Here is a 27,492-nt window from a genome sequence, read left to right as displayed (position 1 = left end):
TATATGTTTCTTTTACATCTATAGCGGTTTAACTGTGCCATATGAACGCAACAATGAACTCCTTTTACTGGCAACGATTGTGGGACGTTCTACTGTGAACCTGTGATGCATGGCCATAACCTATGCATTGTACAGCAGTGTATTCTTCATGCTATGCAGCGTGGCCCATGATTCTCAGCCGTTTTCAGTTCTCTGCATGTTGCTGGCATTACCAACAGAAAATTACATGGATTCCTAAATATATTTTAATGTTGTGTAAACAATGCACCCCCTAAATTTGTTCCAGTTTTGCTGAACCCCCACAACACAAACGGGTAGACATTACACTTCTATATGTTTGGTGTAACCTCACTAGATTCATCATCATACAGAGTAATCAGAAACCCATAATATGCTATAGCTCTGCATTTCTAAAATACAAAGAAAGTTTTTCAATTAAATGATCCTGAATAATTTTTAAAATGTTTTTCAAGAATTTTAAACATTGTGCTTTCAATAAATTGGTGCAGAATGATCTGAAAATTGACATAGGGTCTTTTTGACCTTTTTAAATAACACCTCAGCATCGTAAATGGCATGAACAGTATGTCTGCAGATCCTTTCCTGACTGATTTTCATAAGAGTCGAAATCATTTTTTGTGTGTGCACAAGTAGTTTAATTGTAACATTTGCTGTACTGCTGCCCATTTTGGACAACCGTGAAACGACATTTAATCCCAACGAGGATTTATACTAACTAACTACAACTCAAGGTTCCTAAGAGTGTTTTATTATCTTCTTTTTCTTCTGTGCTCTTCAAAGTTAAATTTAAAACACTGATAAAAACATAAATTTTCAGTGGGTTTTTTTAATCAAATTTCAGGTCTGAGATCATTTAACTCTCTGGGTTTGTGTCAGAACTAAGGATATATCAGATATATTTTTATTTGGAATAAATTCCAAGCATGTTTTGGCAATTGGATCTTCCTCATCAGAAACCACTCATGAAAAACAACAGATTTTAATTTTTGTTTTTAAAAACAGCATATTTAACTGTAATGCAGTCTTTGGACTTTTGTGATCAACATTGGAGGAGTAAAAAGTGTATTTGTTTGATTTTTGTGTATTTTATTTTATACTTCAAATAAAATTCCCAGCAAAAAAAAAAAAGAAAAAAAAAGAAAATCGGTTTGTGGATCATAAAAATGTACAATGGGAAGTGATTATCACATGGTAATAGGGTAATAAAATAAAAAGAAAACGATCCAGCTTTTCCATTTCTCATTTAATCATTTTAATTTTGTAAACAAAATCTTACATTTAAATTTATTCTCCTTTAAACCACAAAAATAAAAAAATATCTTTCTACTGAATGTACTGTAAGCTATTTGAAACCAATTTGTTTTTGTGTCACTGCTACCTGATGGGGAAAAAATTCTGTACATGCACAGATTTAAAAGTTTAGGTTTTTTTTCTATTCTTGTTTGTTAAATACATTATTTTAGCCTCTTTCTTAAAGGAAGTCTTTGAGCAAATGGGCCACAAGTTAAATGCTAGGCAGTACTAATTAGTGTTCTAATTTAATTTAAAGTATTTTATAATATTTAATGAACACAAACCAAACTAGGAAAGATCCCTTATTTTAGAAATGGATCTCATACATTTACATTCATATTTATAATGAAATACATTTTTATGTTTAGACATAAAAACAATTGCTTTGCTTTTAATCTGAGCTGTAGCTAATGTTAAATTTTCTGCATGCTTTTCTTGGCTAAAAGGACTTTAACTTTCTACACAGGGTCCATATAATAAAAAAAATAGCTTTTATTAAACATCCTAAGCTAACTTTGTTAGATTAAAGTTTATATGGTCTATAGCACAATTTTTTGACAGAGATGAGCGTACACAAAAAACCTTTTTTCCCCAACTATGTTTTTGTTGTCAGTCGCAAAAAAAAAAAAAAGATTTACAAACTTCACGTATAAATTTTATAATTCAGAAACAAGAAAATAATAAAAAAAAAATATTAAAACATTTTTTGGTATCTACTTTTTGCTTCACTTTACATATTTGTGTTTGTGATTTCTGCCAAATTACACGTAATCTGAAAACTTATTTTGGTTGATACTCTCCTTTTGTTGTTGCTAAGCACACTATTTGGCCTAGAAATGACTTTGAAAAAAAAGTTATGACTATTAAAAAAAAAAAAAAAAGAAAGAAAACCTGAATAGTATTGTATCTCCTGCTTGTGTGAGTAAAGTCAGTGGATTGAGGGTTAGCCATCACAGGGTTAACTTCCTCAGACCTACCACCCGGATGCAGTCATTCACATGGCTCTGACAGCATCTGGTGGTCACAGCCATTAAATCCCATTCTCATCCCTGTAAAGCCAAACGGGCAGCAGACGCAGCCAACCACATTCACCATCTTGAAACCATCGGACCAATTGCGGGGTGAAGGGGGAGGGAGCTCGCAGCACTGATCTTCTGTTTGCAGCATCCCAAGAGCAGCCTCTGTTGTGTGAAATACAAGAAAAAGGGCAAGACAGCGGCAGTGAATCCAAGGAAGCAACTCGAAGAACTGGAAGGGTGGAATCTCTTGGGGGGTGGCAGCCAGGATAGGGTTACTTTTGATTTGTGGAGTTCATCCTTAGAGCAAATGGCTGTTGTGTCAGTGTAAACAGCCTGTGCAGTACCTGCATTGCTGAAGGGGAAAGGAGAAGAGAAGGAGGAGGCGGCACAGACACTGGAGCAAATGTTACCTCTTCCTATGAATGTTTCCTGCTGTTAGGTAGCCCCAGTCCTGCTGCTGCTCACCTCTTAACATGCATGTTGTATGTTGAGGTACGTATGCCTATCTAATCTGAGGGTAAGACCTGCTCATGTTGGCAGGATTAGCAGCCGAGATGCAGCACATCTTAACTAAAAATAACATCAAGAGGAGCATGACATGATCCCATGCAAAGAGCTGCGAGCGTTTGTTTTTGTGCAGAGCAGGGCAACGCAGACTGAACTACAGCAGCCGACTAAAACCAGCCTTTGTTTTTCATTGGTTGGCTTCAGTTGCACATGTTCCTCATTAAGAGCAAAAGCAGACAGGATGAGGAGGGAGGAATGGATCATATGTCTGTGCCTTCCTGTCACTATAAAAAGCATGCTCTTTTAAAAAAGGAACCTCTTCATATGTGTAAATCTTGGGGAAAAAGTGCTATTCGCTCTCATGGGAAGCATGTAGTACACAAGTAGGTGGGAGGAACATGGGCTCAAGCCATGCAGTGGATATTTATGGAGCCACTGTGTGTGTGTGTGTGTGTGTGTGGGTGTAAGTTGAGTTTGATGTCTGAAAGTGCTGCCAGCACATTTCCTAGAGGTGAACGTTACAGTTAGAGTGGTTAGTATTCCTCTGACTTTATGAAGTATGTACACCAGATTCCTCCTGTACGTTTGTTACCCACATCCTACCACAAAAAAAGAAGAAGTAAAAAAACAGAAACACCCGCCACAACCTTGCTGGTACTAACAGCCAGGGGCTAAATAAAAATCTAGATTTCTAAAAAAAAATGATTTAAGCATATCATCAACAGACAGATGTAAGGCATCTTTTACTTGTGTCTCCTTTTGCAGCTCATATGGAGGAAGAACCATCAATGCCTCAGCAGACAATAAACCGACGGCAGGATGGCTGTATTGACCATGAGGCACGTTAGAAACTAAGCAACACGTCAACATCCACACCAAAATAAAGGGAAAAAGTTTGAGAAAATTTGCTTGAGAAACCGACCATGGCTGTGAACACTGCCAAGACGGCGTCAAGTTTTCTCTCGACAACAACCGCCACGGACCCGTTGCTCTCAACGAGCCTCGGACCCAGAGAAAACATCACCTCAAGAACATTTATGACTGTTACCCTAACAACGACAGCAGCAACAACAAACGAGAGCAGCTTCAACGCCACCGCGGCTGCAGACGTGGTGATTGAGGGCTCCGGTGTTGGAATGCTGCTGGTGCCCTTCGGCATCATCACCCTCATTGGCTTAGCGGTGGCAATAGTAAGGAACTGATTCAAGATTCTCCTACGTTGCTCTTAACTCCTTTTGATGATCTAGTTAATAGATATTTTAATGTCTTTTTAATACAGATGCTGTACATTCGGAAACGGAAGCGGTAAGTCTTTACATTTTTTTTTTTTTTACATTTTTCCCTACAAGAGGCTAGAGGAATTTTTTTTTTTTTTTAGTTTGTTGCATAATTTGCATCTAAAGATGTAACTTAAGATGGACAAATGTGTGTGTGTGGGGGGGGGATTTGCATGCAAATCAGCTTAGCAATTTGCATCATCTTTATGCAACCTCTAAGAAAAATGGCTGATTGACCAGACATGTATATTAATGTTGAGAGCATCATTATGAGGCATTTTGAGGGAGGTTCGCCCTGCTAAAACATTTAATTTGATGCGCTGCTGACTGTTGAAGAAAGACAGAACACCATAGTGAGATCCAAAGAAAGCCTGAGGCCTTCAGAAGAAAGACTTGCAACTTTTGAGTTTGAAAAAGATTTACAAAAACAGCCATTCTATTATATATGAAAGAAAGAGACAAAAAAAGTTGACTTTTCCAGAAAGGAGGAAACTTCTGCTTTCTAAGAAAGGCATGAAGGCCAGAGAGAAGTTTGTCAGAGAGAGTATAGACAAGGGTCAGGATGTTCTTTGCACATCTAAGCCTAAAATTGAATTATTTTGACACCAGAACAGAGGAGTTTTAGCGTAAACCAAATATTTTTTAACTGAGCAAAACAAGCTTAATTTCTATAATGTTTTCCTATAATTAAATCCTTTTCTGTTTCATAGACAGATTTAAAAGATGTCGATGTGAATATTCCTTTAGAAAGAACACAAAGAGGGTCACCTAATTTTTTCCCATTGCAATATGAAAAATGCTATCAGGTTCACATCTATTCATCAATACTCCAACTCGGTCCAGCTAAAACAATTTCCAACGCCAACCAGAACAAGAGCAGTTTGTAAAACAAGAACTATTTATGAAATCAAACGTCCTTTTGGATGCGTTCGCCGTCCTGTAGGAAACACGAGGTGACAGTGGGGAGGAACAACTCATTTCTCACAGGAAGAAACCTCCAGCAGAACCAGACTCTGTCTGTGTTTCAGGTTAGAGAAGCTGAGACATCAGCTCATGCCCATGTACAACTTTGACCCGGCTGAAGAACAGGACGACCTGCTGGAACAGGAACTACTGGATCACGGACGGGACGGCAGCCTCGCAGGTCCAAACGCCAAGGTAGGCCGGACGGCGCCGAGAAAACATCAGCACATTTCTAATCTAAGCTACATATAATTATGACTAAACCTCGTGATCTTTTTGGTTTTCTTTTTTAGTTGTTAATGTGTACTTGTGTATAAAACTTTCATTTGGTTAGTATGAGGTTATTATGATTTATTCTGTCTTTGTGTTAATTTTTTCCTTTTTTTTTATTTCTGTTTAAAGTTTTGACAAAAGGGCAAACATGGTAAAGTATCACCCGTATGACCTTTGAACCCCTTTTTCTAACCTCACTGTTCTTCCCTCATGCTGTCCCTGTTTCAGTATCCATAGTAACGGCAAGAAGGCAAAACGTTTGAAACATTTTTAAAAATCTAATCTAAAGAAAATTGACATAAAATAAACGGTTTTGCTTAAAGTCTCTTTCTGTGAACCTGCACCCTTATAATCTATCACTGACTTTCATTATTTATCCTTCATCCATGAATTCGTAGAAGATGTAGCTACTGAAGGCCACACAAAACTGAGCAAAGACCTTTAAAATGGAGCCTTGTGATGCAAAATGTGGGACTAACAAGAAAACTAACATACACCATGCAGTACAAGTAAAATCACCCGGTGTAAGTTTTTGTTTTAGACAAAAAAAATCTACATATTTTTATTAGTTGGACACATAAAAAAATTAGTATCTGATTTTAAAAGTTATTTAAGCATTGCTTACAGAGGTTTTCAGCTGCCCTCAATTCATTCATCTGTTTAATTACTACTGGAGAAATTTATTTGTACCCCAGGTAAATATGTGCCTTAATGTGAATTAGTATTTGATTTACCAAAGTGATAAGTAAATAAATGTACATTAAAGTCAAGGTTGTATTTTCCAAGCTTTTCAAATTAAGATTTTGTTGCTGTAACAAAAGTTGGTTAAGTTTTACTCGTCTTTATCAGGGATAACAATAAATTTACCTACATTTACGTTTGTGGCATCTGGTGTTAATTGTACAACTGATCAAAATCTGAATGTTAGGATTAGAGCAGGAGCTTTAATTACTATTTAACATGTCTTTTCTCTACATATAATTGTTACACTGTAAAACGTTTGGAGGTGGTTTAACTTGAAAATGTAATTTAAGTCAACAAGAAAATTGTTTTGGTTTTAACTCAGAAATTAAAGTTCATGAAGTTGATTTAACAAAGAGACGAGTTGCGTAAACATTGTTTTTAAGTTCTTTAATCTTGAATTGTGAGTTTTAACTTAATGCTGCAATTTAAACCAAATAATTATTTCATAATATGCAAGAAAAAAACTGCTTTCTCCTAATGAAAGAGTCACATTTCTCTGTTATTTTCATTCACAGTATCAAGTTAAAATAACTACTTATTTCACTTTAGAATAATTTAAATTCTAGTTTCAAATTGCATGAACAAAATTTCTGATCTGATAATGAATTTTATTAAACATGAAAATGAATCGTTTAAAACAGGACATTATCCTCAAGCTTTAAAATAAACGTTTGCATTAATAACAAATAGAGTCAGATCGATGTAACGCACTTCCATCTCAAGATACAAAAACACGCCGCTAAGCATTCTGGGAAATAGTTCCCACTCCTGTCTTTTTCTGCAGTTTTTTTAAGTGCTAGCCTAAAAACTCTAGCTTATTCAACTTTTGGAGGTTTGACAAAATGAATAAGAAGTTAACACCTTACTGTTGTAAGTTTATCTTTCACAAACTCACATTCAGATTAAAATCTAAAACTCACTAAATTTATTTGGCTTAAAGAGTAGCAGACAGTAGACACAACTAAATCCGTCTCAAACGTTTTACAGTGTAAATAAAAACCTACACTTTTGTCCGCATCGACACCATTTCTAGACAAAACAGCAGCAGTTACAGTGGACTCGTTATAAACTTCCTCTGCTTTCTCCTCTGCAGACTCTCACAACCTCCCAGGGGACGACGCAGCGACCCAGTCGTCTGGTCTTCACAGATGTTGCCAAAGCCCTCAATGCTTAATGGCCCCTCTGCCCTGCCTGGTCAGCCCCAGCCTGCAGGAGAGCTGCAGACCACATACCCAGACACAGACTGTCACTAACGAGGGGAAAACAAAGGGAAGCTAGACTTAAGCTGGAGGTCTGATAAATGTTGTCTTCACAACGTGTCAAGTGGTTGTATCAAAGAAAAAACTCTGAGAACAATGCAAAGGGTCAGTAATGATCTTGCACTATTATTATTATTATTCACTGGGGCACAAATTAAGTGTGGCACCCTTGTTTTTTTAAAAACTATGCTCCGTCATTGTTAAAATATTTAATAGCTCGTCAGTTTCTTGCATCTATGTTTCTGTTTCATACGAGGAAATTGTGAATCTGTTCTAGTGATTTTGTGGTCTTACGCCTCGTATGCTGGATGTGTCGCCATCCTCAATCTGTTTTCCTCCCTATTTGTCTTCTTTACAGACTGTGGATTAATATCATTTCCATCTGTACACATTAAAAATAAAAATCCAGAGGAGAAAAAAAAAAAGACAGCACAAATCCATGGCAACAAATGAAGAGTGTGATATTTTTATTGATAAGCGATATAGAAGCAAGGTAACACAAATCACAACGTAAAGAATCATAACAAAATATATATCACAGGTCTGTGAGTTGTATTAAAGAAGTGGATGAGGACATATCAATAACATAACTATTACATTGTGTTAAAGGTAAGGCATTAAAGATGATTTCTCAAGTTACAGTTCAACTTTTCAATAGTTGAAACTAGATCAAGTACTGTATGTAACTATATCACTAGCAGTAAGATCACAAAACGACATTGTCCCCTTACAGAAAGAGTAAATATCCAAACACAGCTCGTGTAAAATAACACACTGACTTAGCTGGAGTTAAATTAAGAGGCGCCTTTCAGGCTAACTCTCATTCACTTCTGGTCACATCAATATAGTGAGATGAGATGTGTGTGTGGACTACTGCAGTACTATTCAAAAGTTATTTCAAGATTTTATGATCCACTCTGCCTGCAGGTCTGATGGAGACTTCGGGCCGTAAAAGGCCAGAAGTCTCCATATATCTCCATATATCCCTAAAAAAATGGCCCAGGCTTGGTTCTCTTCAGAGGTAGTCCAGGAGGGCTAAATAAGTAAAGTCAATGCAACGCTGAATAAATCGGTAATGTGGCAGCAGCTTAGGCAACGGTGCTGAAATACATAAAATAAATGATGTACTAAAAGTAAAAACAGAAAAAAAAGTGTTTGAATATAAAGTAAATGGGTGATTTTCAAGTAATAAGCGATGCAAGAATGACATGTTTGATGCATTTTTGAGAGATTTTACAAAAATAATTTTAAAAATCTGTAAAAATTCTCATGTTATGAGGAATAATTTGATATGTCAGTGTAAGAACAGAAATCCCAGCAAGAAAAGGTGTCCAGATATTTTAGATTAACTACTTTTAGATTAATTACTTTTTGGAGGTTTGTTATCCGCTGCTGACGCAGTTCTAAGGAAGGGTTCTGTGGATCAGCAATCAGTATTTTATCGTGAGCAGAGAGCTGTCTGAAGATTTCAGACGTCAGACAACTGCTAACTAAAAACTCAGACACTTTTTATCATGTGTGAGGTTGCAAACGCTAGTAGCTCAGCGTTTCTTAAAGATAACGTTACAAATAGTGTTAATTTAATCAGTAATAGTGACTACATGTTGGAAATTATTATTTGGTTCAAATTATGCTTTTACTAGAACTAAATTCTCAAAAGGGCTCCATTTTGTAAATGGGTTCCTGCTCCAACCTGATGACAGTTCAGTATTTCCTTAGTCTGTCATCAAACCCTTCAAAATAAAAGCATGACCCATTCATTTAAATCAAGTGTGTTCAACCAGGAAGACATCTCAAGGAGGTAGAAAACCAGCAGCTCAGAAGGACTGGTTACAACATTTGGATGTTGACTCTGATTTGCTATTTTAACACATTTCACATGAAAAACAGGCAAATAACTAAATTCACAAGTTCTCAGCTCTAATCTCTTCTTTTACAAACTCAAGTAGTTCAGACATTCTGCAACAGGTACGACTCTGACTGATAGTAAACACCAAACAGAACCCCCATAAAATATCAGAACCGTGTCCTTACAGCATGTTTAGGATGATCTGATGATAATTAACAGTGGTAATAATGTGGATCTATAGTGACCACTTGGTATTTGGAGGCACACATAGCTGAAGGAGCATTTAGTCTGCCATGGAGAGACTAGATCAACATGTTGTGAGTGTTTCTGCTCTCACTCAGAGCTGACCAACGTGTAACCAGACGAGGCTGGTAATGAAACTGGCAGCAACAAGAAAACTCTGTAATTATACAGTGTACATTTATGATTTGTTATAAAAACCAGATCAAATACGTATGTATGGAAAATAAGTGACATTATCAATGACTTTTCTGCCCTATAATAACCAAAAATGTTATATTTTCAGCTTTGACCAGGGTACAAACCTGAGAGTTTTGCTCTTAAGTTGATTTATTAACGAAGAATCAACCATTTTTTTTTGTCTATAGGGGTAATTCCTGTAATTATATGCCTAATTTTATAATTATATATTTTTCTATTCTTCTTGTTTCTTCTAACTTCACCAATATAAGATCTAAAAATTATCAACACCCCTGCAGGAAACATGCAGGTTTAACGTTCATGTCTTGGGATTTCTGGCAGCACTGAACACACCGTTAAAAAAAGTTGCATTTTATTTATTGTGAACATGAAAGTAAACGGAAACAAAACGTCTTACCCGGAAAAAGCAGCAAACCTCTTAGAAGTTAAGGGATTTCATTGAATCACTTCAATGAAAACTAATGAGTGTTTTATGCCCGACTAATAAAATCCTCTGTGCTTAACTGATGCTTAAATACAGTGGCTTGCAAAAGTATTGAAACTTATTAAACTTTTTAGACATTTTGTTATATTACAACCAGAAATGGTAACGTATTGTACTGGGCTTTTTATGCAGTAGACCAACTGGAAGCGATGCATACGCATAAACTGGATGGATGCATGTTTTAAAATGTATTTAAAATACAAATCTGCATTTAAACCCAGATGATCTGATGGAACCAATTGCCTTGAGAAGCCACCTAACCAAAGGGATTAAACCGAGGAACACTGCAGGAATAAAGCTGTGGAGAAGTGGGAAGCTGTAAAGTTATAAAACAACATCCCAAGCTGTAAACTTCCCACAGAGATCAGTTCAGTTCATAATCTGTAAATAGAGTATGGCACAACTTCAAATCTACCAAAACATGGCCTAAACCACCACGAGGAAAGCAGGAGCTGCAGAGATCCAGAGAGAGATGTGGCAAAAGTACAAAACCGAAGTTCAGAGAAGCTTTGTCTTGAACTAAATGTTAAAGAAAACGTGCAAAGCTGGAAAAAGACATACTTTAAAAGCCTGCAGCAGTAAAAAGTGATTCTTCATCTTCTAATCTCTTCACTGTGTTGGTCAAAAACATAAAGTCCAAATAAAACACACTGAAACTTAACAAAGTATGAATAAGTTTAAAAGGTTATGAAGAGTTTTGCAAGGCACTGTATGCTCAGAAGCAAATATTATCCTTTAAAGCAAAAAAAAAATCTATAAGACCCAACTGTTTTCACCTCGAAGTAGTAAAAAAAGAAAAGAACTCATAAGCAATAAAACACACTATCAGTTCAGTACAATCGTGTCGTGTTATTGTAGCACAATTGGGTCAAGTACATGCAAACATTGAGGTTCATCTAATGTATTTCAGCACGTTGCGGCTATTTTGCTGCCAAGAATTAAGTGTCACACATACATTTTACAGTGTAAGAATCAGAGAAAAAAATACATGATGTAGTAAAAATAAGAAAAAGAATAACAATCCCCTCCCCGTCCCACAAAAAAAATAAAAATAAAAAAATACAGGTTTTCATAAGGTACTACACTCTAAAAGGCAAGTATTTCATCAAGTTGTTGTAAACTATTGGCTGCACTTTAATTCCCAGGAGATCAGAGTCTCGTTTCAGTTTTTTTTTTGTTTTTTTTTTAATCAGATACAGTTATTTTTATGAAATGATATTGATACTTTATCTGTACACCTCCGCTGGAGTGTAACATCCTCTTGTTACTTGTGTGTATTTGTTGATTTGTTGGCATTTAAGCCCTGAAACTTGTTGATTTGCATTGGTACACATGCGAGTGGTTGTGTGTGTTCGTGCGTGTGCGTGTGTGTGTGTGTGTTTGCGTATACAGTATCACTTCTGAGGGAGTGAAGGATAACTTTGCAGGAGGATCTTCTGTGTTTTTGTGTCGCTGAGGTAGAATGAGAGATCAAGAAGCTGAGGCTGACTGAGGTTTTTACATGAGGTCTTTGAGTCAAGGCATACTGGTAATGTCAAATACAGATCAGAATCGCACAACAAACACAGCACCACAATTATTACTGAGTAGATATCATGTTCCTGAATAGATATGTACCTGAGGTTTTCATAAATGACGTAAGAGAAGAGCACTGTTAAAAAAGTGAAATCCTGAGAGTGGTAAAAAAAAAAAATGACACGTCAACACTGCGGTCGACTCAAGTATTTATGAAGGTTTTGTTTTAGTTTTTTCTTTTTTTGTTCCAAAATGAAATATCCATTTCAACCTTTGGATTTGAATCAGTCACTTTCTGCTTGGAAGGATTTACTCAGCTGAGGTTAAGAAGTAATCTCTGAAAATGGATATTTCAATTTGAAATCACACCAGCTTTCACAAAAATGAGTCCAGCTTGCCATGATTGTGTTGTTACATTGGTTTAAAAATATCAAGTTTAAAACAGCTGAAACGCGGTTCAGTTTGGTTCCTTTTGTCCTTTTTTTTTTTTTAAATTCTGCCTCTTTCTTTTTGTCTTTCTCCGCATCTCTCTCTCTGTACAAACACAAAACATACAGACATGCGTTTCCACACATGCACAAAGTCTCACTGAGAGGCTCAGGACAGCTGGCAAAATAAAGGGACAGTTCCACTTTAAGGGAGAAGCATTCTCTCAGGACTTCAGATGGGTTTAAAAATTTACAATCCAGGCGATTACATTTTTAAATTCTCTTTTAAATGTGAGACATAAAGGTTAAATTGGGTGCATTTAGTTAGTGGGGTATTAAACCACTAATTATTCCATACCTTTGAGCTGATAGCTTGATATAGAGCTAGAAGGCACAGGAGGAACTTAAACATTTACTAGAAATCTTACATAGAGCTCATAGTCAGAGATGCACACATCTGGCTTTTCCTGATACCGATCAATTCTTAGATTTTTGACTGACTGCATTTGTGAAGCAGTTTTTTTTTTAAACAGGCTGCAGCTTTGAATCCAACAAAGAATGAGGGAATCAAGCTTTAAAGCATTAAAGCGTCAAACCTAAAGGACTGAATAGTAGATAAAGTAAATCTCATGAGGCCTTCTGATCTGATCGGAGCCGATCAAAGGAAAATTGGCTGATTCTGATCTCTGATTGATTAATTAGTGCACCTCTAGTTATATACACACTGCCCTCCATCTTTATAAATAATTAAACTCTATCTTTTATTGCAGAAGCATAATCTCATAATCTCAAACAATTTAGAAAAATACAACTTTTAATTTGACTATATTTACTTTGTCTGGAAAAAAAAATACATCTCACGGTAGAAAACAATTGTTTTTAATAAAATAACCCTGTGGAAAGCTATCAAATAGAATTTTATTCAATGATTTACTTTTTAAGCTGAATGTTAATTACTAATTTTAATTAGTATTTCATTAAAGACGCCCATTTCTTCTAGCCATCCATTCAAAGCAGAAAAACAAGAGAACATGTCAGTCAATTAAGGTATGTTGATAATTATAAATGGACGTAGAAGCAAGAAAATAACTGAAATATTTAGTTCCAAAATGAATTTTTTTTATGTTTTAAAGCTCTGGAGTTGTGACGGTTGTTTTTTGTTTTTTTTTTACTTATATTGTTGAATTTCTTTTACCAATAACTATGGAGGGTTTTGGAGAACCTGTGCTATATCACTTTAAAAGGCACATTCATGCTGTCACAAGACAGGAAGCGTACGTTTTTATTTTATTTTCTGCCTCCTGTCTATATATAAACACAAATTTTAATACTCTGCGAATACTTTTCCCAAAAGCTGGAACCATGCCTTTACCAAGGCTCAAACGATCAGATACTCAAAGCAACAACAAAGCCATGGTGCTGTTTAGATCAGGAGAGGAAACTGCTGTCTGCGAGGATTTTCTTTTTTGGGTGTGAGTGTGTGTAAGTGTGTGTGTTCCTGATTTCCCATCACAGATAGGGAGTCAGATTGTACCCCTGTTTGCTTGAGGCCAAACACTGAGGTAGGTAGAGAGGGATCCCATCTACTCCGATTCCTCCTGAGCAGGCACCTGAGATGACGAGGGGCCCTCCTCGGCCTCCTCCGAAGGGCCCTGGAACGTCCGAGGAGCAAACAGAGGACAGAGATCAGTTATTATCTGAGCGGTGACTCACACAGCTCAAAAAGGTTCTGAATCAACGCTAGCAAGAGCACGAGAGTACAAGAATGAGTGGCAAAAACTTCACGGGGCAATTGCGTGCGAGAGAGCGAGGCTCCAGCCGTCAGACCTAGAAATGTGAGGAAGACGACGGTTACATCAGGAAACCAAGAAGACAGGGGAAGAGAGCAGTTAGATCAGGTTTCCCCTCGCAACACTGACTCATTCTTCCCCTTCGTGTGCGTGCCTCTGAGAAAGGAGTCTGTCTCAATGGTTTCAGTTCTTTTAGACGCCCTAACCTCTTTGACAAACTGCTCAGCGCAGAGGATGCGATAAGGCGAGGCGAGGGGCATCGTCTTGGTGAACGCCGTTGTGCAACGCTCTCGACAAGATGGCTAAAACAGCCCGAGGTTTCTGAGAAACGCTCCAAAGGTGGATGAGACCAAAGGATCTTTATGCCATGTGGGGAATTCGGCACCAGAGTCTGTTAATTTCCAAGAATTCGCCACATCAGCATGAAGTCAGTTCAGAAGAAAGAAAACAAAAAAACAACGAAGCTTGTGCAGAGACGACTTACTGAAAGTTGTGCTTGTGTGCAAAAAACGGACAACGCTTCCTGCATTTTTAATATTAGGGGTGATTAATTTTAACTTTTGAAACTGTCACGGGTCTGGGGAATGGAAAGTAAAAAAAAAACAATCATATAATTATATATGTATATATATTTTTTTTACTTAAAACAAGTTTTGAAAACTTTTTTTTACATTTATAATTTGCTGCTTCACTTTTGGATATTCATACATCTACTAATTTAGTTGTTTCTCACTTTTTTGCTAAGCTTAAAAAAAGTAAATTAAAGATATCCCAAACATCCAAGTTTAAAGGTGAAATGAAGAGTAGGCTAATTTTTGTTAACCTTTGTTTTCTGATCTTTCTACATGAGTTCAGGTAAAAACAACACTTTATGTGACAAACAATTAATTAGCAAGCAACTTTCAAAACTTGCATAGCTAAAACCAGGCTATGTCTGGTTTTACTAGTGCCCATTAACCCAAACAGCATGACACTAGCATAGACATACAGCTCTGGAAAAATCACTTAAAATGACCAGTTTCTCTGATTTTACTCTTTATATGTAATGTTTGAGTAAAATGAGCTTTTTATTCTATGAACCACTGACAACATGTCTCCAAAACTCCAAGCAAAAATGTTGTATTTATCTGCAGAAAATGAAAAATGGTCAAAATAATCAAAAAGACGCAGAGCTTTCAGACCTCAAATGATGCAAAGAAAACAAGTTCACATACATTTAGAAACAACAATACTGATGTTTTAACTCAGGACGAGTTCAGAAATCAACATTTGGTGAAACAACCAGGAGGTTTTCAATGCAGTGGGCTCTTAGTTTTTTTCTGTATTCATAGTAAAATCTAAGACGATAGAGAGAATGTCTCAATAAATGTCAACATTCTTTTATTTTTTTAAGTCATTTATATTTATGAACCACTTTTATTCTCAATAGGAAGAGTCACCAAAAGATTATTAGACTTATCTGGTCACCCTTGGAAAACCTTCTTGCCCAAAATGATCAGTAAAACTAGAAAGTCGATGAAATGTTGTGACATTTATACATGCCCTTATCTTTATTATAAAATAACCCAAACACACAGCATAAAACATGAGTGAAGATGTATTACAGGGTGATGCCCTGAAGCAGATGGCAGGAGATTAACAAAAATCCCACAGGAGAGACGATCTGCCTCTTCATCCGCCTCTGCTTCGGAGCAGTTTCAGAGGGAAGTGAGATGAACCCAGACTATTAACTATTAACAAGTAAACTGTTAACTAACATGCGAGTCTGGTTAACAGGTGACTTTTTGACGCTTTAATCATTGTAATGCAACAACCTGAGGCTCCTGGTGGCTTAATGGATAAAAAGCCCAGGCGCATTTTTCCTGTCTTCCAGTATCAGGATTTGAGGGAGATGTTTCCGGATCAGCACGACGTTTCCAGTCATTCTACAAAGACTTACTTGATAATGTTCTTCAATTGAACCACTGAATATTGAGGGATGATTACAGCATTTTTTAAGGTTTTTAAATTAGTGGTAGACATTAGACCTAAACCCCAGCCTAACCACTGACATTTAACCAAGCTCTTTTTTTTGCTGAAACCAGTCATGAACCAGTTACCGTTATTGAGGAACACCAAGCTGCTGTTTCTAAACTACTTAAAACTTCTGCCATCTCCTCCTCTTCATTAGATAAAACACAAAAATGTAAAAGTTTTATTTCACTACATAGAGCACAGAGTTTCAGAGTATTGCCCCTCTCCCACCTGTTGCTAGCTACTACACTTTTTCCTCGCTCAAAGGAAAAACAAATACGGCCATAAAACGCAGTGTGGAAACTAAAAGTTTTACCACACTTATGAAGGTAAAGCTGTTTTAAAACTAGAGTTGGCCAAGGCTCTAACAGAGCACACAGACTGACTGATTAACCAGCTAATCTCAGCTAATAATGCAGAGCGGCAAATACAGAATCTGCAGAATAAGCACTTAAAAAACACAACATGTGACATGTTTGTCTTTGTGTCAAAATCAAAACATTTATAAATGCAGTAACAATGTCTTAACACAGATCAGACTGGAGATTTCCAAAAATGTCAGCATAAGATTTCCCCCAAAAGGTGATTTTTTAAAACCTCTAAAATTCTTAAATGATTAAATCAATGAGCAATTAAATGACTCGAAGTATCACATTTAAAAAAAAAGGAAAGCTAATATTCAAATTGTGAAGACAGGTTTGTGTTCTAGTCTCAGCAATCATATCATGACTACTCATTTTTCTGTATTAGTATTATGTTTAAAGTGAAATGATATGAATCAGATGGGCCAAACGACAGCCTACTTTCATAACTTATCATTTGATTCTCTATCGCTACAGTGCATCTTAAGCACTTGATCTATTATGCATACTATGTATTTATTTAAAATACTTCTAGATGCAATACTTTAAGTATTTTTATGTTTTGTTATTAAAAAAACTCAAATAATCGTAGCCAGATATTTGCATAGCCTTTTTTCTTAGTGTCTGGCATTAAATTAATCAAAGTTTAATGACAAACAACAAGATGTCTGCCAATATCTAGATGCAACATTCAGTTATAAAAGGGAGCATGGCAATGTCCAGCCATAATAACATTTAGGAAGAAGATGGATTCTCTTTCCCTGAGATCAACATGTTTTCTTGTATGAAATCAGCTTGCATGAACCACAGGACATAAATAAAAGATCTTGTGAAGATGCTGGGTGAAGATGGTAAGAGAGCCATTATGGACAGAGAGATCAGTCCTGTATCTAGTTGGGCTGAAAGGAAGAAGCCGATACTCCAAAAGCAACACAGAAAGCCAGACAGCAGCCTGCACAAAAGCTGCAGTTTTTGGAGAAATGACCTTGAAGAAGCAAAAGCATCAAAACCTTTGGAGGAAAGAAAATGGAAACTTGCAAATTTGAGAACAACATCCCAAACTCCGGGGTGCAGGGAATCTAACAACATTATGATTTTTTTTTTCTGACAAAGAAAGGACTGGTGAACTTTATAAAATACATGACGTGGAAATATTGAAGCACATCACAAGACATCTGAGAAAGCTTGGGGGTAAAGCATCTTCCAACGGGATCAATGACCCTAAGCATGCCACCAAATTAGAGACGAAGTGGCTTAAGGATGGAGCGGCCATCGCAGAGCGTGTTCGTGAGTCTGACCAAGTCCCATCGTGTCAGCCAGGTGGAACGGGCCCAAATCACACATAAATCTATTGTGAGAAGCTTGAGGAAGGAAAAGCCGATTTCAACAACCACAAATGACACAAATGTAAACGTCTCTTGAGAAATGTCTATCATTTTTCTGGCATTTAGGGAACAGAAATAACTTTGCAAGTCCTGACATAAACAGGGAAAAAGTTTTGACTGACTTAATGCCAAACGGTAAGAAAAAAAAGTTGCGTCTTTATAAGCTGCACATGTAAATATCTGTTTCCAGTTGAGCGTTTTTTTCTTCCTCCAGAGATGCTGCAGTTACGCTAAACATCTAAGGAGTAGTCTGATCACTAACTACCTCTGACACGTATTTACTGTAACAGCTTGTAGATCAGATTGTACCTTTACAGAGCACGGCTGTGGATTCGCAGAACGTAGTGACTCTGCAGCTGAATGTAGGTTTAAATGTGATCAAAGCTTGACACAAGAAGACTTGCAAACTGGCACCAGTCAAAAGGCAAACGTGTGACACAGAGTGAAATTTCTGTTTAACTGAGGCGGCACTCTCAAGAACTCTCTCCACCTTTAGTTTGATCTGATTGTAGATGTAAGTTAGACTATAAAAGAGTGGCAACAAAAAAATATGCTGAAATGCAACTTGGTGCAGCTGCAGTCAAAGACGAGTTTACTAAAGGGTATGTATGGGTTGAGGCCTCAGTAATGAAGAGCAAACATACTGAAAATGTTATATATTAGAGGGGGAGAGAGGTTATTATTATTATTTTATTATTTTTGCCAAACAGCTAGGCTTTAATGCCTTAAAGAGCTGCATTAAAACAAAACTAGACCACCCTGCTACACCTTTGCATTTTCCTCACCTGCTGCTCTTCAGTCACTTCTGGAACAACTTTCCGGGGCTGTAAAACAAAACATAAAACACAAGACAGTAGAAGCCATTAAAGACTGATGGAAAATGAGAGTTTCATACTGAACAGCTCCAGCACACACACACACACACGCACACACACACACACACACACACACACACACACAAAATGTATTGCAAAAGCATTCCTACCCCTTGGACTTTCAACCACAAACTTTGATTTTAATTATTTGGATTTTATCTGAAGATTTTTTTGAAGCAGTGCAGTGAACATCTAGACACAATCCAGTGCAACTATAGGCATTTAAAAGTCACATAGTCAGTAAGAAAGAAAGAGGGAATACTACAAAGATCCACTATTCATCTGGGAAATCGACACAAATCTAGCTTTTATGGAAGAGCGGCAAGAAGAAAGTCACTGTAGAAAACACTGTGTAGCATAAAACTAGCAAAGCTCACCCCCATGGCAAAATATGGTAGTGGCTGAATTGTGATGTGGGGATAATTCTCATTAACAAGGAAAGACAGCCTGGTTGGAAAAGTTGGATTGGGCCAAATATAGGTCTATCCTAAAATAAAATCTGTTAGATCCTATGAGTCCCCATATATCAGGACAACTAGATTAATACATATTCAAGTGTTAAAATATCCCAATCAAAGTTCCAATCAAACCCAGTTGACAGATTAACTTCACTGGGCTGATTTGAAAGGATGAATGGTCTAAATGTTAATTGTCTAAAGCTGGTAAAGACATTCCCTTTAACCTTTAAGGTGGCTCCACAAAGTATTGACTCAGAGGATGAGAACAAATGGATTCCACACCTTTTAGATATTTATTATTAAAAAAACTTAGAAGACTATGTATAATTTCTTTCCGTTTCACAATTCCAAATCACTTTATGTTGGTCCACTGCATAAAATCCCAGTAAAATTCTGAAAAGGTGGGGGCGCTGGGCGGTCCAGTTGGCAGAGATTGTGCACCATGTGCAGAGGCCACCGTCCGTGACGCGGTCGTCCTGCGTTCGATTCATAATCCGGGACATTTACTGCATGTCTTCCCCCCCTCTCTCTCTCTTCACCCTGTTTCCTGCCAGTTTACAGTTCAGTAAAGGCCACTAGAGCTAAAAGTGTGTGGTTGGATCTTTAAAAGTGTGAAAAAGTTCAAAGGGTCTGAGTACTTTTGCAAAAACCTGCACATTTTTCAGTTGATCCATATGGGCCAGTGAGAACGCCATACCCATTTTCTCGGTCGCCCTCGTGGTCGCCTCTGGCCAACAGGCTCTACTTTCTGAGGAGAAACCAAATCAGTGGTGGAAAAAGTTTAGATTACATGCTACTGTATTCACATTCCTCCCAGGAGGTTTTATGCAGAGCTAACTTTTGGAATATGCAATCTTCTGCTTCCTGAATGTAAAGAGCTGCGTTGATACTGAGCAAAAGTAATTTGCCAAATCCCTCCTCAGCATGTCGACATCTAGAGCACCTGCACAGATTTCGAGTGCTAAAGATGCGCTTACCTTGATGTAAACAACTCCACAGGTTAAAAAGATTTCATCTAATCAAACAGTAAAACCTTCGTGAACTCATGTTGATGTTTTCTCTAACTGAACTTTCCACAGAAAGATGGATTTGTGTGACCGGCATGTCTAATTGCATCCACTAAATACCTCAATCTGCTGTGTTTTAACAAGTTTTAGAAGCTAAATTGACTGGCAATAATTGCTACCTCAGAGCCACTGATCCACAACAAACTAGTTTATTCACTGGAGGTTTAATAAGTGCAACTCAGCAAAACTCATCCATAAAGCAGAAAAAAACTTGTTTTAAGCTACAGTTCTACCTTTTAACACGGTTCAGAGATGTGAAAGGAAGGTTTTAAACAGAAGCTCAGCATTTGCATCTATTTATATGACAGCTTCCAAAAGCGTTCAAAGTGAACTATAACAGGATTTATTAGCATTTATCAGCAAATCAATTAATATCTGGATATTTACAAGTTAGCAATCAGGTGTGAGATTGTTTTTCAGAAAATAATTGCTTTGTTAATTGGGTTATTTCTATCTGGTCTTCAGCAGTTCTTAAAGTCAACAGTGGGATCACACTGAACAGGTAACACTGTCCTGACAGCAATACAAGTTTTTTTTTACGTTATTGTTAACCGAATGGTAGCATTTGTTGCGCTTTGGCCAAATTTCTCAGAACATTTGTCATTTATCTATGGAGTCCCCCAAGGTTCAATCCTGGGCTTCTGTGCTTTTAGTCAATGTGTTCCCTTACACAGAAGCTTTAAAGAACAGTGAAGAGATGATACGCAATTATGTTTGTCTCTATCTGTTTCCTGGATCACTTTAGTTTTTGGTTAGTAGCATTGATAAAATAAACATTTTTAATCTTTTCTTATTAAATTCATTAATAGATGCAAAAGACACTTACAATAATGTTTATGGAGTTTCTGTCTTAAAAACAGAGTTCTGAAACCTTAAACACTATTGACACTGATATCATATTGTCACATGTGAAAGTTTCAGAGCACATTTTTGTACTAATTGAAAAGTATTACTGTGTCATCTCTCGTTGCATGTATCTCTTACATGAATCTGAATCTTAAATGATTTTATTTCTTGTCCAACGTCTCCAGGACGTTGGCTCCTGTGTCTGACTGAGTGGATTACCAGGGATACTCTGTCCAGATTATTAAGGACGGCCACTGATAATCTGGAAATCATTCGACTCGAATGAAGAAGAAAAAGGCTGCTTTCACTTAAACCAGCTCATATTATATATATCTATATCTATATCTATGGATATAGATATAGATATATATAGAATTATATGCATATACTTCCTGCAATAATTTAGTTATTACATTTTATTGATTCAGCTGGTGTGGATAGGATTGGGGAAAGTTTCTGGCACACCTTCACTGACTCCAAAGATGTGTGGAGAAGGTCTAAGATCTGCTAAGCTGAAGATCCCAGCAACATATGAAGTGGTAAGAAACATTTTTTTATTTGTAGGCCAGTCACTTCTGCCCTTCAGACAATCCTGATGAAGGCCACAAGCTGAAACGACTCACAAGAAAATGATGACTAAGACTTCCAATCATTTCATCCTGCAGAGTCCATCAGCAAGTGGCTGAAAATACAGACCAGATTCAAACAGATAACTGATTTTGTATGAGTTTGTTTTTTCTACTTTTGTAAGGTGAAATATTTATTGCAGTTTTGTAACTGATCCAGATGCACTGAAAACAGAAAACGAGAAAAATCGCCCGTTCCCTCTGTGTTACGTGACAAAATGCAAGTATTTCTATTCCATGTCAAAAACTACAGCGACTGTCATCACATGCATGATTTCACCATCGGTTTCTGAACTATTTACAAACGTCTGAGTTTACAGATTAATACTTTCTTGGTAAAGAAAAAAACGTTGTTGATCTTTTGACGTCATCGGTACATAGTTGTGTATAAATATGAAAGTGTTGTGGTGAGTTTTGACCTTCAGTGCAGTTCTGGGGCCTTTGCTCTTGCTGCCTTTTGGTCGTCCTCTCGGCCTCTTTGGGGTCGGTGGTCCAACGGGCTCCTTTGGAGAGAGATCACATCTCAACCAATCAAAAATGCATTTTCTACCCACTCTCTACAAAAAAAAGACAATTCAGCTATAACGTAAAGCTAAATACTACAGGTTTTGGAGGCGAGTGCAGCCTCTGAAGCTTTACCTGCTGCTGTTTCCGAGGTCGACCCCGACCCCTGCGCTGGGGCTCCTCAGGCGACTGGGCTGTGCTCGACTGAGGAGACGGGTCTTTGGTCCCGCTGTCGCTCATTCCTGCGTCTGTCCACCTGCTTTAGAGGGTGTTGGCATCAAAGCCTGGAGCAGAGGCCTCTGGGGCTTTACCAGGGGAAAGAAGTGACTTTTAATAGCAGAACAAGACGAAATAACAAACTGAATATAATGAAGCGATGCAACAACCTTTGCCAAATTGCTTATTCAAATATTAGCACTTTCAATCGTCTACTTTTTGAGAGGTTTCAGACAAAGGTGTTTAAATAAGAGATGACTGTATAATAACAAGTATAATTGAGAACCATGCAGGAAATTTTTCCAAGAGCAACTGTGGGAACCACTCATGCTCAAGCCTTGGCACTGGGACCATCGGAACATAGACTCTGGCAAATGTTGAGAAACATGAGAATGGTGTGCAGAGACTAAAAGTAGCACAGATATTCACAACTCAATCTGCCATTCAAGATCTGCATCTATTGCACTGATGTCTGCCTGTCCAGCTGATTCTCGGTGGGAAAGAAGCGAAAGTTGCTGCAGGTTAACTTACAGCTGTGGCAGTGACACACAAATACGCAGACAGGAGGAAGAAAGAAAACAAACAAACCTACTGGCGAATACACAAAACTGAGAAACAACCAGACAAAAGCGTGTTTGGGACTGCTGTGACTGATCCGTTTTGTTATTATGTGGACAACTTTAATGATTGTTTTATTTTAGTTTCTGACACTGGTTTGGGATTTATGTAAAGCATTGAATTGTAATAATAAAGGCAATGTCAATGTTTCTTATACTGCCAATGTAAAGGAATGTTGGGGTCAGATATGTGGGACATTATTACATTTCAAATGCCATGAAAATTGCATATTTGATCAACTGGATGGACATCTATGTCTCTTGTTGCCATCACCTGAAATGGATGTTAGTGACCAAGCTGCTGAAGATCAAAAAGAGTGATGGGAAAATTGTGATGATGATGCTGATTCAGATTAGACCACATTTTCCTCTCTCTCTTTTCCTTCTTTTCCACTATCACAATGTGTCTCCACTATCAGTCCTGGTCACTGAAATCTAGCAGCATCAGCAAATACAGAGTCTGCAGGTGTTGGCATAACGGACAGTAAACGTTTATCCACATAACCAAATATTTTATTGCAAAGTAAACTTTTAATGGATGGTCCTAGAAATATTCCAAATATTGCGTCCGCACAGCCATTTATAGCTGAAACATTTCTCATATTGATAAAACAATAATGACTGAAATTAACATGATGTGCTCAAGAAAACAAAGTGAAGAGCAGAGGTGCATGCAGAAAGCTTTAAAATGAGTGACTGCATTAAAGCATAACTAACAAACAACTAATTAATATATTATGAGCCAATACTAGCTTAGTGTCATGCATTCCCACCAGCTTGTATTAATATGGTAAACAATGAGAAGCATATTACAGGGATTTAATAAATAACAGAAAATGGTGACCTCCTTGAAACTTCAGCAGCTGAATATGATCCTTTATAAAGTCATATTAATAACAAAGTCTGCAGAATTGCAATTGCAAACAAGCGCTTGAAACCAATTGATTATAACATTTGAAGTGCCAAACTTACATTTGGTGAGCTGGACAGATTTATACCTCCCTCGATGCATACACCTGAAGGAAGTTCTAGTGACAAGGATGCTAAAGCTTGCAGGGAATTATGGGAATGTTGAGATGATGAAAAAGGAAGTAGAGCGGGAACATCCAGGAAGTTTTGAAAGGGAAGACCAAAAGGGAACCACTAACAATCTTGGACTGGCACAAAAAACCCAAAGCTGCTGCTGAAATTTCTTATGAGTTCAACCAAAATGTATGTAGCTGAATTTGAATCTGATTGGATTGATTTTGATTAAATAAATCAGACATGTTTACAGTGAGACGACATATGAGTTCATTAAATAAGATAAATAAATGAATAAACATTGTTCAGGATAACTAAATACTCATGTGCTGCTTTTATTTATAAGGGCTTCCTATGAAAAAAGGAAAACTGACATAAAAAAATTAGTTAAACAATTAATGCAACTATTTAAAGCTCATTGGTTTCTGTCTTGAATCCATATTTTATGAAAAACATATTTTGAACTTTGAAGTAATGGTTAGGGTTTATTGCACCAGCATCGTGATTTCAGTATTCAAAAATAAATATCACAATGTTTTGTTTGCTTTAAATGGCCCGTTTCCTTTTAGAAACTGTTGGATAACTTAATTATCAAAACAGCTCAGTCTGGAGCTTTATTATTATTATTATTATTATTATTATTATTATTATTATTATTATTATTATTATTATCTCCAGCATGCAGTGATATGGTGAACAATGCGTCCTTGTGTTATGTAACCTATAACAACTTTATTTGCAGGGATTTATAAAGTTTTCGGTAACAGGAAAATCCGAATGGGAGCCATATATCTCGCAGAAACTAGGTGTCCCAAGGTGGTCATTCACTCAGAGCCTGGCTCTGTGAGGAATGTGCCAAACGCTAATTGCCATCACAGCCTATCAAAACGGCCGCACCGAAGCAGGAAGTCGGAGTAATTCGAGAAATGCGTCCTCGCTGGACGAATTTAAAGCCAAACGAGACGCACGACGTCGCTTCGTCGTTCGCAAAACTCACTTCTCGGAACAACAACAACAACAGTACGCGCCGATCTGATGTGATGTGATCGGCGGCGCAGCGTCCACTCAGACCGCTCGGTGTTTGGCTCTCCAGTACGGGACTGAATGTACTTTCTGCATATGGGCGGCAGTACCATAGTGAGCAGAAATACACACTAAAAGCCGAACTCGACAGTAGGAAACAAGGCGAATCCCCTGTTGAGTAGCTGGCGCATGCTGACGCCAAAATAACAAGTAGAAGCCATCGGCTTTTACGTCTCCTTTCTTCTTAATTTTTTTTTTTAATTTATTTTAAAAGGCAGAAAGTCGACAACATCCCCCTGCTTCCATCACTTGCGCAACCCATCTCTCTCTCTCTCCCTCTCTCTCTCTCTCTAAAGTGTGTTTGTTTTTTAGGAGCGATAACACAGCAGGTCTGCATGGGGGGAGAAAATTGGGGAAATGTCGCGCTAAAGAGACAGACGAAAAAAGAACAACTTTCCATAGGACAAAAGGCAAAGAAACACAGGTGCAAAATCTCTCCTTTCAGAGCCTGCATGTATGCAGATATATAGGCTCCATGTTCGGGCTGAGGAGTCATGCAGCCACACACACTGAGGCGGACAGAGGGGGGAGCAGAGGAAGTTGATCCTTACCTTAGGTCGGCTTGCAGCTTTACCTGGAAGTTCACACACACTCCGCTGACTTTGTGCTCCTGCACAACTATGAAAATCTTAGTGTATCGCCTGTCTCATTGGCTGGCTTGAAATGGTAATCTCTCTCTCTCTCTCCCTCTCTCTCTTTCTCTCTCTGTTTCTCTCTCCCTCACTCCCTCCCTCTCTCTCTCTCTCTCTCCTTCCTAATCGGAAATGTGTGTGATCCCCCAGACGTCCAGTCACGAATACCCCAGATGCAGTATAGTGGGGGGTTGCACCAGAGCAGTATGCATTGCATACTTTCTCTATTAAAGCATGTTTCAAGAAAGAACGGGGGTAGGAGGGTTGAAAACAGAGGACCCCGCCCCAAGGGCTGCTCCACCGGACCACCCACTTGAGAGGGGGAAAGAAGACAGGGGTATTACCAGACTAGAGGGTCTGGTTCCGGGGTTCACAAGGAAAAAACAGAAAAAGAAGAAGAAGTGGGGGAGGCTGGGAAGTCCCCCCCCCCCCCCCCACCCCCCCCCCCCAAAAAAAAAAGAAGAAGGGAGGGAAAAGGTTCAGTTTGCTTCATAGTGAGAGCAGACAGTCTGCACAGTTTCAAGCAGAGAGTTTCACTCACTTTCCCTGCTGTTATCTCCCCACCTACATGGCCAGAGATACACAGTATCACTAACCTTGTAAGTCATAAAGGGCCGCTATATCAAAGGGCTTCATGGGAACCTAATCTGCTGAGGCTGTAAACTGTTGTGCTATTGTTTAGAGGGGGGAAATACAGAATGCATGCTTTATTTAATCAGTTGTTCTGCAAACATGTGTTGCAGACGTCTTGAACATTTCCACATACTGTCATGTTACAAGCACAAACTTCAGTGTATTTAGTGTGGCATCTGCATGGAAGTAGCACATAATTGTTAAGTGGAAGAAAAATGACGCATGGTTTACAATTTCCTTATTAAAAAAAAAAAAAAAAACTGAAAAGTGTGGCGTGTAAGAACGTATCCAACACCTCTGAGTCAGTACTCTGGAGAATCACCTTCAGCTGCAGCTGCCAGAGGAACGTCTTCCACATGTTTTCCTCTGTTTTGTTGCCGCTCTTTTGTACATTTTTTAGATTTGTGGCGTTCAAAATGAATAATTATCTGAGTTGTGCATCTCTACACCTTCTCCAAAGTTACTATTAGCATCTTGGATGCTTCTCTGATTATTTTTTTCCCCACCTGGTCTGTCAGTTTAGGTGCACCAAAACTTTTGCAGTTGTGCACTGCTGTTTTTATTTTCTGATATTTTAGTGAACAGAGTCCTCTCTCAGGCTACGTTTACATGGAGCTCGACAAGAAAAAAAAATCAATAATAATAAATCTGACAGATTATTCAATATTCAATAAAATATTCTGACCCAAAACCGCACAGCATTCTGGGGGATGTAGGCAGAGGAAAAGCTTTGGTGGATCAACCGCTCACAGCAAGCTAAACAAGGTTGGTGGATCAACTAACTCACTCATTCCTTGGTTACCTAGCAACTCAGTCATTCTTTGGTTACCTAGCAACAACCCGCTGAGTAACTGGCAACAGTTTCAGGTTTTGCTTCTGTGCCACACAACGGCTTAAAAATAACAACAACAAAGAAAACTGTGGTCACGCCACCAGTTTGGCAGTATTTAAAAATAAATAAATAAATAAAACAAAAAGCGAATCAATAATTGTCAATATCAATAATTATTATGACATCATCATCATATTAGTTGCATTTTAATTTAGAGAATCCAAGCAAAGGGAGCTGAATACGCATGTGTGCTCCAAGACAAGATTTCTACAGCACTTAACAGTGTTTTTAAACATATTAAAACATTTTATTTGATCTATTTTGGAGCTATCTTGAACCAAACAGCAAAGTTCACTCGTTTTCCTTCAGCTTTATGTGGAAGTTTATACAAAGTGATGAATTCAGATGAAAAGAGTTTGCAGCTCACATTCCGGCGGCGGCTAATGCTGGACCTCTA

The 27,492-nt window shown here is 37.8% G+C and overlaps 2 protein-coding genes across 3 annotated transcripts; one reads left to right on the top strand and one right to left on the bottom strand.

Moving 5' to 3' along the window:
• Positions 1–2,369: 2,369 nt before the first annotated feature.
• cunh3orf18 (chromosome unknown C3orf18 homolog) lies at positions 2,370–12,008 on the top strand. Of its 2 annotated transcripts, XM_016670906.1 has the most exons (6): positions 2,370–2,825; positions 3,606–4,030; positions 4,120–4,145; positions 5,146–5,275; positions 5,483–5,504; positions 7,191–7,271. In XM_016670906.1, the coding sequence occupies exons 2-5, from the start codon at positions 3,764–3,766 to the stop codon at positions 5,486–5,488; spliced, it is 429 nt and encodes a 142-aa protein (XP_016526392.1). In that variant the 5' UTR covers positions 2,370–2,825; positions 3,606–3,763; the 3' UTR covers positions 5,489–5,504; positions 7,191–7,271. The 2 variants fall into 2 exon arrangements, with proteins under 2 accessions (XP_016526392.1, XP_007550601.1); XM_007550539.2 differs by lacking the exon at positions 5,483–5,504 and having other exon boundaries at positions 2,377–2,825; positions 7,191–12,008.
• Positions 12,009–13,530: 1,522 nt separating this feature from the next.
• On the bottom strand, positions 13,531–25,812 carry si:ch211-161c3.6 (high mobility group protein HMGI-C). Its single transcript, XM_007550529.2, has 6 exons — positions 25,490–25,812; positions 22,135–22,304; positions 21,915–21,998; positions 19,654–19,704; positions 18,409–18,447; positions 13,531–13,725 (listed from the first exon to the last, which is right to left on the bottom strand). The coding sequence occupies exons 2-6, from the start codon at positions 22,237–22,239 to the stop codon at positions 13,657–13,659; spliced, it is 348 nt and encodes a 115-aa protein (XP_007550591.1). The 5' UTR covers positions 22,240–22,304; positions 25,490–25,812; the 3' UTR covers positions 13,531–13,656.
• Between the last annotated feature and the right edge of the window lie 1,680 nt (positions 25,813–27,492).

This window comes from Poecilia formosa, unplaced genomic scaffold, assembly GCF_000485575.1.
Source record: "Poecilia formosa unplaced genomic scaffold, Poecilia_formosa-5.1.2 Scaffold2, whole genome shotgun sequence".
NCBI lineage: Eukaryota > Metazoa > Chordata > Actinopteri > Cyprinodontiformes > Poeciliidae > Poecilia > Poecilia formosa.
Note: the sequence above shows the minus strand (reverse complement) of the source record. Positions and strands in the feature narration are given on the sequence as shown.